The sequence below is a fragment of the Chiloscyllium plagiosum genome, chromosome 17 (genome assembly GCF_004010195.1).
Source record: "Chiloscyllium plagiosum isolate BGI_BamShark_2017 chromosome 17, ASM401019v2, whole genome shotgun sequence".
Classification (NCBI taxonomy): Eukaryota; Metazoa; Chordata; class Chondrichthyes; order Orectolobiformes; family Hemiscylliidae; genus Chiloscyllium; species Chiloscyllium plagiosum.
The window spans coordinates 27,504,360-27,516,736 of NC_057726.1; the positions used below are offsets into that span (position 1 = coordinate 27,504,360).

At 39.5% G+C, this 12,377-nt stretch overlaps 1 protein-coding gene across 3 annotated transcripts in view; it reads left to right on the top strand.

The window, feature by feature from the left end:
* Positions 1 to 12,377, top strand: part of tmem231 (transmembrane protein 231) — a 50,805-nt gene that overhangs the window by 17,032 nt on the left and 21,396 nt on the right. For all 3 annotated transcript variants that reach the window (XR_006314096.1, XM_043706719.1, XM_043706720.1), the window contains exon 2: positions 7,572 to 7,738. Coding sequence is in view for 2 of the 3 variants with exons in the window: in XM_043706719.1 (XP_043562654.1) it covers positions 7,572 to 7,738 (167 nt within the window). In the remaining variant the exon portion in view is untranslated. The remainder of the gene's footprint in view (positions 1 to 7,571; positions 7,739 to 12,377) is intronic.

Here is a 12,377-nt window from a genome sequence, read left to right on the forward strand (position 1 = left end):
GTTGTATGTATAAATAGTGTTGTTTGGGTATGCGTTTATCACTTTGTAAAAGAAATGGCGGAAATCCGGTTGGAGCTTTATTTTTCCTTTTTTTTCCTCTATTGATAACAATTTGGTTGAAACTATGTCTGGGATTAAGATATACATTTTTAATTTCTAAGTTAGGATATACCAAGGGATGGGTGGGGTATTTATTTCCCCCTTTTTTATAAATAAAAGAACTTTTTTATTCATATCTATATTCTATGGGGTGTTTATTCTTTTCAGCTTGTGTTTGCGGTGTGGCTCTAGCTGGGAGAAGTGACGGTGGTTGGGATGGTTAGATGCCTACTTATGGGCAGTTCAGGATAGGTAGTTGCCCCCTCCGGACAGGGGGTGAATTCCCTTACTGAGCGCTTTATATGTTGGTCTGTTTTTGGTTTTTGTTTTTTATTTTTAATAATTTTGTGGATTTGTTAAATGTACTGGTTTTAGTTTATGTAGTTTTTATATTTGGTGGATCATGTGACACTCAGGCTCAGCTGTTTGTGGTTTGGGTTCCTCCTCTCTGGAATTTAAATGTAATTGCAGAAAATTATGGCCAAAGATTTGATTAAATGGTGTACCTGGAATATCAAGGGAAGTCACTCACCAATTAAGAGGAAGAAGATACTCTTGAGTCTTAGAAAGGGTAAGATGGATATTGCTTTGTTATAGGAGACACATTTGGATGACAAGGAGTATCTGAAACTACAGAATGGCTTTGACCGAGTTATTTTTCATCATTTAATACCAGAAGTAGGGGAGTGGCCATATTGGTTAGGAAAAATCTCCCATTTAAATTGTTGGAATGTGTTAAAGACACATCTGGGAGGTTTGTAATTCTTAAAGCCTTGATAAATGGGGAAGAATACGGTGTTTTAAATGTTTATTGTCCCCTGGCTCATCCCCTTAAATTTTTGGTAGATGCTTTTTCTAAATTGATAAGTCTCAAGTCCCGTCACATCATCATAGGGGGAGATTTTAACTGTCTCACGGATCCCACAGTAGACAGATTGCCCAAAGATCCCCCCATACCCTCTGTACAAACTAAACAGTTAGTGGGTCTGTGTGGGGAATTAGGGTTGGTGGACGTCTGGAGGCGTCTCCACCATACAGGTTGGGATTTCACGTTTTTCTCCAATCCGCAGAGATATCACACGAGGATTGATTTTTTTCTGACCCCTGCAGTAACCCTGGATCTGGTGGCATCTTGTATGATTGGTAATATTACCATCTCTGATCATGCTCCAGTGTACCTTATGGTTAAGACTAAGGATGTTACAGTGGGTTCAAGGTACTGGCAAATGGATCCCTTTATCCCCATTGATAGTAAGTTTGTGGAGTATTTCCCTATGGAATTTTGGACATTCCTAGACATCAACATAGGCTTGGTTGATAGCTCATCCCTTCTCTGGGAAACTGCCAAAGCCTATACTAAGGGGTTAGTTATTTCATATTCCACCAGTAGGAAGTGGCAGAAGGGTGAGCAGCAATGTCTCCTTGAAGCACGGTTGAAGGCAGCCGAGAAGGCCTACTTTGACAGACCCTTGTTGGTCAAACTACAGAGATTTACGGCACTGAGGTCTGCACTAAATTCTGTGCTCATGCAGACGGCAAAGAAGGAGCTGGCTTTTGCAAAGCAAAGATCATACGAGCATGGTGACAAGCCAGGCAAATACTTAGTATACCTTGCTAGAAAGAGGAGTGCCTCACAAACCATTACGGTGATTAGGGAGTGGTCTGGGAACCTAACGTGATTCTAAAATGATTAATGTGGCGTTCCGGAGATTTTACTCTAAGTTATACCAATCTGAGGATTGTGAGGAGGGGCAGACAAAAATGGAATCCTTTTTTAGAGATCTGAAGCTCCCGGGTGTGACTCCCGAACAACAGTCCTTTCTCAATGCCCCATTATCAGAGCAAGAAGTGCAGGAAGCTGTGAGGCAGCTTCAGACTGGAAAGGCACCGGTCCTGATGGACTTCTCAGTGAATTCTATAAGGAATTTATAAATATACTGTCAGACCCGATGCTGAATATGTTTAATGATTCATACAGAGAGGCCAATATTTCACTTATCCTTAAAAAAGGGAAGGACCCGGAAGACTGCTTCATACAGGCCCATCTCGCTCTTAAATGTGGACTTTAAAATCCTCTCTAAGTCTCTTGCATTAAGGCTGGAGACTGTGCTACCTTCTACTATTAAAGAGGATCAGACGGGCTTTAGAAAGGGTCGTAGATCCTCCAATAATGTTAGGAGGCTGCTTAATGTAATGCAAGCATGCCAACAACAGTCAATACAGGGATTGGTGATTTCTTTAGATGCAGAGAAGACATTTGACCGGGTTGAGTGGCCGTACCTTTTCTATACTCTAGAACGGTTTGGTTTGGGCAAAGTCTTCATAAGATGAGTAAGGTTTCTCTACGGTGTGCCTCTTGTGATGGTCATTACCAACAGGGTAATATCAAGCAATTTTAATATTTTTAGGGGCAGCCAGCAGGGCTGTCCCCTTTCGCCATTGCTTTTTACCTTGGTGATTGAACTATTGGTGGAGGCCATTCTTGAGGATCCCAATATATAACCTCCAGAAGTGGGGTCAAAATTATATAAGATCTCGTTGTATATAATTTTGACAAATCCAGCAGTTTCAGTGCCTCACCTGACGCAATGCATTCACAATGCATGCTTTTTCAGGGTATAAGATTAATTTTGCTAAATCAGGGGCTATGCCTATGGGTGGTCTTATGAAGGAGCTAGCTCTTGAGAGTGACTATAGATTCCCATTTAAGTGGTCACAGGGGGTTTTTGTGTATTTGGGCATATTCATCTCTCCAGTTCTGGATTGGCTGTTTAAAGCCAATTTTATTCAATTATTTGGAAAAGTTAAACAAGATCTTCAAAGATTGGAGGTACTTCCAGTCTCGTGGATGGGTCGGATAGCGCTTATTAAGATCAATATTCTCCCTCGATTGCAATACCCTATACGGATGCTCCCCTTGATTTTCATTAAACAAGCACTCAGGAGACTGAACGGCTGATTCAGCTTCTTTATTTGGCATCGTAAGCGGCCCCTCATTAAATTAACCAAATTGCAGTTGCCTCACAGATTGGGAGGAGTAGACCTTCCAGACATTAAAAATTACCAATTAAGCTTGCTTTTGTCCTACGTGAGTGATTGGGTTTGTGGAGATCCTCTTTTAATATGGCTAGATATCGAAGCCTCCCAGGCAAGGTGCCCCTTTACCAGTTTGCTGTTTTTGGACAAGATGACGACAGTTAGGGAATATTTCCATAACCCAATAGTCATCAATACTGTTAAAATATGGAGGGCAATTCAGCAGAAGGAAGGCAATATGGGCAAAACATCTTTGTTTACACTTTTAGTGGATATACTGGGTTTTCAATCGGGTATGATAGATTCAGGATTTAAACGTTGGGCAGCTAGGGGTGTGTCTTGCATTGGCGATTTATTTGAGAGAGACATAATGATGTCCTTCGATCAGTTAGTATGGAAGTACGAGTTTTCTAATAGAGACCTCTTTTTCATTTTTTTCAAGTTAGGGATTTTATTCAAAAAAGGACCACACTTTTGACTGATCCCTGCAAATCTGACAGAGAGGGGGGTACTAAGGGCTAAGAGTACACTCTCTGTCAGTACTCTATATCACCAATTGGGAGGTGCCACCTCAGATGAGTCTGATCGACTCTGCGAGATGTGGGAAAGAGAGCTGGGTGTTGAAGTCTCCTCAGAGGCATGGGAGGATATTTGGGAGAATGCAAGGAAGATATCAATTTGCAATAGGACCCATGCTTTACAGTTGAAGATTCTCCACAGGGTCCACTTGGCTCTGGACCGTTTGTCAAAATTTAAACCAGGGGTATCTTCAGCATGTCTGAAGTGCAGAGTCTGCACGGGTACTCTTACCCATTGCCTTTGATCTTGCGATAGGCTTCAAACATAATGGAGTGCTGTGGCGAGCACAATGGAGAGGATTTTGGGTGTAAGGGTGGAGAAGGACCTATCTCTCTCCTTTTGGGCCTGCCCACTGTATTTCCTTCAGATGTGCATAAGAAAAACTTTTCAATATTCTCACGTTCTGTGCAAAAAAGGATATCTTGTTAGGTTGGATATCCGAAAAACCCCCTTGGGCCTGTCAGGTTGGCGGAAGATTGTTATGGAGCATATTCCCCTGGATTTTCTCACAAATATGGTACACCACAAAACTGAGAATTTTTACAAGACATGGCAGCCCATTTTGGAATACCTGGACACAGATTTATCTGCCACACTAACCAGGGCTTTTATATAGCTGTAACGATTGTGTTTCATGAGTCCAATATCCAAGAAGGTGGAACTGTGAACGTATGAGTGTTTTGTTTGGCTGGGCTGAGTTGTTGGTATTTATTTGTTTGTTGTTGGGTTTTTTTTAGTTAAATAGCTAGTTTAGGTTTTTTTAAAATTTTAAATTTTTCTATGTATGTTTATACATTTGTACAGGAGTGTGGGTTGGAGATTTTCTTTTGTTTAGTTTTATTTTTGTACTGTTTTGAATTGTTTTGTACTTGTAATATTTTAAAAGTCTATTTTTTCTCAATAAAAAATATATTATAAAAAAAGAAAAACAGAATATTATTTAAATGAGGAAAGAGTATAGAGCTGAATTTGGTATAGAGTATAGAACATGAATCTCAAAAGGTCAGCATACTGGTACGGCAAGCAATTAGGTAGGTGAATGCAATGTCAGCCTATCTTGTAAGGGGACTGGAGAAGAAAAATCAAGTTTGCCAACCTGAAAACAATTTATTTATCCAGACTCTGTTTCCTGTTGGTGCTATTCTTCTTTCATTGCTTATAAATCAGTCCCATGAGATCTTATTGCAACTGTTTAGGGCATTGGGGTGCAATTTTTATCTCCACTTAAAAAAAAGTACATTTTTGCGCTATAGGTCGTTCAGAGAAGTTTCACTACTTGATTCCTCCTTTGAAGGTATTATCTCATGACAGAACGTTGAACAGGTTGAGTATATTTATTGAAGTTTAGAAGAATGAGAGGAAATTTCATTGAAGTATAAGATTCTGATAGGGCTGGACAAACTGGATGCAGGGATGTAGTTGAGGGGTCTGGGACAAGGGGTCACGGTCTCAGGAAACAGAGGATACCATTGTGGACTCGGATGAGAAGGGATTTGTTTACGAAGGGTGGCAACCTTGCAGAATTCTCTAACACATAAGATTGTGGAGACAAAGTCATTGAATATATTTTAAAAATAAGACTTCAAGATGTCTGGGATTTACATGGGATAATAGAGTTAAGATAGGGGATTAACCATGAGCCTAATGAGTGGTGGAGTGGGCTCGATGGACGAAATGGCCTTTTTTTATGTTTGATGTTCTATGTTCCTATTTGTTCCCTTGACCAAGTCTCTGACAGAAATATGGCAGATGATAACTTCTTCCAACATGTGCTTGCTTTCAACCATTTCTGTTGAAGTAGTTGACACAAAAGATGTGCTTAGTGGAATATGAGGCAACTCCCCTTTGCTAAAGAGGAACTAAATCTCGCAAATGGGAATTTTTCTTATTGCATAGTTATTGAAGACAAACCCCTTCTCCATGCAGGTACTTCCAACACAGCCTTGGAGAAAACATTATTAACATTGACCCTTGCACTCAGCTACAGACCTTCTCTGGAGCTAGCTGGGCGATCTGTTTTGCCTCTGTACTGTCCTTTTCCGAACTCTTGCAGTAAAGTTATTGAACCCCTTCACCGGACTGAAATTTCAACTCCAGTTTTGCAGGTTTAGACAATCATTGTGACATGTACATAGGTGACTACAGTGGTTTTAGTTAGCGCTTATTCCTAACTGTAAGAAGATGTGTGATTAGCAGGAGTTGTTGTTCATTCTTGGTGTACCATTGGAAGAAATGTTGAAGAACGTGATCAAAAGACCTAATTTTCATCAGGATCATCTGCATAGCTGTGCTGCTAGGGGGATAAAGACCTTAATACCTGAAGTGACATTTATGGTGGGACGTTATACCAGCCTTGGGGATTCTTGTCCAACTCTAATCGCATTTCTTTCATGTGGTATGGTGATGGGGCAGTGTTGCTCACTAATAGCTAAGGGAACTTGCGAGTGACTTATTTTACTACCAGCGAAGTCCCTAATACTATGAGAATGAACCTGCATGATATCATCCTTGATGATTTCTGGTTTCATGAACAAGCATTATGCATGAATTCTTACCTGAAGTCATTTTATGAATCCATTCGTGGAGCCATTTTTGGAAAATTGCGGATTCTTGATTCTGATCTCAGCTGTGATCTTTGTAGAACAGAAATTGTTGTGATGTGCCCACAAAGCTAACATCATGAACATAATATATTTCAATAGGGAGTTTGCTTGTTCTAAAGGCAGATAAGCAGGACAAATTTGGAAAAACTGGCAGCAGTTAGCTGACCTTGAGAATGTTGGCTTGCCTTGCAGGAATCACAGAGAAACCCTTCAATGTACAATAGCAGATGAAGCAAGTGGAACACGACAGCGAATAAAGGATCCTTTTGTGGTTTTCCACTTAGGAAAACTATGATTTACATCAAGGAACTGCCAATGACTAGATGTATGGTGTTCTAGAACTTGTCAGATTCTGCACTTTGCCAAAATATGGGCTAGTCCCATTCAGCATTAGTAGACACAAACTACATGCGACAATGGACATTGTTGATCAAATTCTGGATCAGTGGTGCTGGAAGAGCACAGCAATTCAGGCAGCATCCGAGGACAGGCAAAATCGACGTTTCGGGCAAAAGCCCTTCCAGCACCACTGATCCAGAATCTGGTTTCCAGCATCTGCAGTCATTGTTTTTACATTGTTGATCAAAGGCTACTTGGTATAAAGCTATCAAATTTAATACTTTGCTTCTAAAGTCCATCAAACAACATTTGGTAAACTGGAAACAAATGAATGCAATATTCCTCTATCCCTATACTGTGTGGCATTCGATATGATGATTTCTACCAGCACCACTTTCTGGGTGAAGCTATTTATATACTATCAAACGGCCAGTAAGTCAAGATCATTAATATCGATTAAGAAAAATAGGGGCCTTACCATTTAGTCCTGGTGAACCTTTTTCTGTTTGCATTTGTCCAGTTCAAGAAACAAGTATTATTTTTTGTGTTCTATGGAAAAGGGTTTTTTTTTGGAGAGAAGAAAAGATGTGGAAGTGACAATTACTGCAAATCTTCCCATTTCTTTCATGGCTAATTGTTTAGTGATACCCCACTGCTGAATTGTTAATTAGTTACTGCTTGTTCTTCCCAGATTATCTAGCTGTTATAGTGTAGGCACTTGGATTTTGGTTAGATAACAACAATTATCTCCTTTAATCATACAGTATATGAAGTAATCACAGAAATTGTAACGTGCAGCATGATGTATGTTAATGTGTAGCACTATACAGTTTGAAGGGTGGTACTGAATGAAAGATCCATTTTAAGCTTATGTAAATACATGTTCTCTTAATTAATCTGATTTTCTTACCATAGGTTTTTGGTTAAAAATAAACACATACGAAGAACAGCCAAATGTTAGATTCCAATACCAAGTTTTGATGATTGTTGGAACTAGCACAAGTGGTGACTTTGTGGCTTGGAGCACGTTTGAGAACTTTAATAATCTGCAAGGGGACAATCTTCGTTTCCCATTAGTGACAGTAAGTCATTCGAATTGATACAATTGTAATATTCTGTATACAACTTACATTTTAAAGTTAATTTTATAGGTATTCTTTACACATGCATACCCAACTTAGTGTCCTAGTCACAGAGCAATAGAGATGTACAGAATGGAAACAAACCCTTCAGTTCAACTCGTCCATGCTGACCAGATATCCTAACCTAATCTAATTTGCCAGCACTTGGCTCATATCCCTCTAAACAAACCCTTTCTATTCATATCCCATCCAGATGCCTTTTAAATGCTGTAATAGTACCAGCCTCCACCACTTCCTCTGGCAGCTCATTCCAGACAGGCACCATCCTCTGTGTGAAAAAGTTGCCCCTTAGGTCCTTTTTACATCTTGCCCCTCTCACCCTAAACCTATGCCCTCTAGTTCTGGACTCCCCCACCCCAGGGAAAAGATCTTGACTATTTATCCTATCCATGCCCCTCATGATTTTATAAACCTCTATAAGGTCACCCCTCAGCCTCCGACACTCCAGGGAAAATAGCCCCAGCCTATGCAGCCTCACCCTATAGCTCAAATCTTCCAACCCTGGCAACATCCTTGTAAATCTTTTCTGAACCCTATCAAGTTTCACAACATTCTTCTGATAGGGAGGAGACCAAAATTGCATGAAGTACGAATTTCTGCATTTTTCAGTGCCAGTTTGGACAAGTTGGTAGAGTTTCTTTGCTGTCGTGTATTCCAACTTCTGGCAACATATTATCTACACCATTGTTTATTTGTATTAATACAACTTTGTATTAATTAACCCCTGAAAATGAGCTATTTGGAGGCCATTATTGACAGTGTTGTAAATGGTGATTTCTTTCATAGTTGACCAGGACATGCTGGAGCATATGGTTTAGGGCTTTTGTGCCACAGGGCCCTTGTGATGCAGTGGTAGTGTCCCTATCCCTGGACCAAGAAACCCGGATTAAAATTCCATCTGCTCCAGAGAAGTGTAATAACATCTCTGAGTAGATTGCTTAGAAAAATAGGGCTTTTGTGCCCTCTTGAGGTGCAGTGGTAGAATCCCTATCCTTAGACCAAGAGACCTGGGTTCAAGTCCCACCTGCTCTAGTGGTGTGCAATACCATTTCTGACCAGGTTGATTAGAAGAATATGTTAATAAAAAGGACTTTTGTAAGGTCTCTTGTGCACAGTGGAAGTGTCCCTACCCCTGGCCTGTGTTAAAGTCCCACCAGAACCAGAAATGTGGAAAAATTAGAAATAATTAGAGCTTTTGTAAGGGCTCTTGTGGCATAGTTATTGTGTCCCTATCTCTGGATCAGGAGACCCAGGTTCAAGTACCATCTTGTTCCAGAGATATGTTAACATCTCTGAACAGGTTGATTAGAAAATAAGAGCTGGTGATTTTTTTAAAAAACTAATAATTTGGTGATGGGTTTTATTTAAAAAGTAATAAAAATGAGGCTCCTGTGGTGGAGTGGTAATGACCTACTTCTGAGTCAAGAGCTTGGGTTCAAGTCCCACCTGCTCCAAAGGTGTGTTATAACATCGCTGAGCAACCTGATTAAAAAATACCTGTATCTGGGGCTCTTGTGTTGTGGTCGAGCCCCTACTTCTGAGCTAGAAATTGTCTTTTGTGTGTTGAACTGGGTTTCATGGGTTTCACTTATTATAGAAATGTCTTGTTGTTAAATTTACCTTTTGTCCTGTGCCAATTTAAACATTCTGCATAGGAATTTAAGACTTATTTTGCATAATATGGCTTTTGCTTAATAGAGTGTTGATAATTATTGGGGATATTGATGAATTTTTCTAAATCTGCTTCTGTATGAACCCCTAACAGTCAACACATATACAGAAGATTTATAATTATGTGACCACATCACCTAATAAATGAGTTAATGAAAATAAGAAAATGTAACCTCTCCATTAAAGCAGACAGAGAATGATTGACAAGTGCTGAGCCACAAAGTTATGGATTGTAATGGTGTACTATTCTGCTGCTACTGATGGTCCGCGAGACCCCAACAATGTTAATTTTTGGGCTGTTAGGTTGGTGCCAAATTTGATCAATTTAGCACAATGGTTGTGTAAAATATTCAAACTCTGGAAAGGGCACACATGAAAGTCAAAACATTCATATGTTTAAAATGAAAATAGAGAAATAATATTGTGGAATCAGGAACTGGTAGAGTGGTTGAATAAATACTTTGCTCCAGTCTTCACAATGGGAGATATTAATGGCATTGCAAAATTACTAAATAATCAAGTAGTGAAAGTGGAGAGGAAATAAATACAATTGGCTGACCCAGACCTCTGGAACTAATGGGATGCATCCTATGATATTAACAGAAGAAGCTGCAGTGATAGTGGATACACTGGTGGTAGTCTTCCAGGAATCCTTAAAATTTAGAAAAGTGCCAGAGGATTGGAAAACTGAATGTATAACCTTTATTCAAAAAGCAAAGGGAACAAAAAACCGGTAACTTAAGGTCACTTAAGTTAACATCTGTTATTGAGGAAATATTAGTCCATTCTAAAGGATGTAACAACAGAACATTTAGAAGTACACAAGATAATCAAGTAGGATCAACATGGCTTCATGAAGGGGACAGCATGGCTGACCAATTCATTAGAATTCTTTGAAGACTTAACAAGCAGGATAGATAATGGGAAGCCAGTGGATAATATATTTGGATTTCCAGAAGGGCTGTGATAAGATACCACATGTGTCAGTATTGTCAGACCCCGTGGTGATGGACATGATATATTAGTATGGGTCGAGGACTGGCTAACTAATAAAGACAGAAAGTTGGGCTTAGAGTGGAAGGGCACATTTCTGGACAGAAGTGCTGGAGCAATCAGTGCTTGAGGCACAATTATTTACACTATACACTAATGGCTGAGATGAGGAAAGAGAATGTTCTAAAGCCGTTTGTGGATGACAGAAAAATAGGTGGGAAGGCAAGGTGCGAGACTGGAAGACTGAATTAATAATCAGGATAAAATCTTGGAAGATGGAAAGGAATCTGAGCTTATGCACATTGTCAGGAAAATTATAGAAGCTGAATATTATTTAACGGAAAAAGACTGCAGGAGGTTATAGCACTGGGAGCCCTTGTGTATAAAGTTCAGCAGGTAAAAGAGAGGGTAAATGGAATGTTGACCTTTTATTTCAAAGAGAATGAAGTATAGAAAAAGGGGGGGAATGTGCTGAAACTATACAAGGCATTAGTCAGACCACAGCTTGAATACTGTGAACAGTTTTGGGCCTGTTATCTAATGAGAGACATACTGGCAGTGGAGATTGTCCAGAGAAAGTGCATTTGGTTGATCTTGAATATGGAGGGAGTATTTTATGAAGAGAGACTAAGTAGATTAGGCCTGTACTCATTGGTATTGAAAAGAATGAGACAACTTTATTAAAACATGGCAGAATTCTTCAAGGACTTCATGAGGCTAGATGTGGAAAGGTTGTCTTTCCCTTTTGGAGGGGCTAGGCTCAGAGGGTATAATCTCAGAATAAGGAGCCACTCAGTACAAAGATGAGGAGAAATTTCTTAGGTAGTAGTAACCAAATTCCTAGAGGACCACAATGCTATTCTCTCATGAGAGACAGAAATAACAGTTGCTGAATTTAACCTGAGGGTCATAATGCCTCAAGCAGGGGTCAGTGTTTGGGAATTGAACTTGAACTATTAGCATCAACTCTGCATCGCAAATCAGCGATCCAGCCAACTGAGCTAACTGACTTCACAATCTCAGTGGGTAGTGAATCTGTGGAATTCTTTACCAGAGAGGGTATGGAGGCTGAGTCATTCATGGGATACAAATGTCATTGGTCAGGCCAGTGTTTATTGCCCATCCATAATTGCCCAGGCTCAGTTGAGAGTCAATGTGTGAATCACGTGTCGGCCAGACCAGATTAAAATGTCAGATTTTCTTCCTGATATGACATTAGTGAACCAGATAGGATTTTCCAACAATCAGCAATGATTTAATGGTCATCTGTAGATTCTTATTCCATAAACTTATTTATTGATTTTAAATTGCCATGGTGGGTGTCTGGATTAATATCTTGTGATCATGCCATTATGCCATCGCTTCCCTGTCTGAGATTGACAAATTTATATTCCGTAATAGAACCAAGACTAATGGGGATAAGGCAGATAAGTAGAGCTGTGGACTATCAGAGCAGACATAATCTCATTGAATTGCAGAGAAGAATGGGCTGAATAGCCTATCTATGCTTCTACATTTTATAGACTTACAGTCTGTAACCTAATTTAGTACAGCTTAATTATCTAAACAGACCTAAAGCATTGGATCTGCAGAGGGATAGTTTATAGATAACAAAGGGAATATTATTTATTTAATTTAATTTTATGCATGCATTGACAAGACAGCAATTATTGTCTTTTAGTCCAAAAGCCCGATCGGCACTTGTTGGATGTGGCCAACTTTACAATCAATTTGTCAAGTTAATGTTATCTTTGTTATCTGCTGTTTTCTAACGTTAACTTGCTTTATCAATATTCTTGCAGTGGTACTTTGAACTATGAACAAATTTTTTACATCTACCATTTTGTGTATATGTCAATTGTAAAGATATCTCAATAATGCATCTTGTCTTGGCTGTAGTTTGGACATTTGGCTT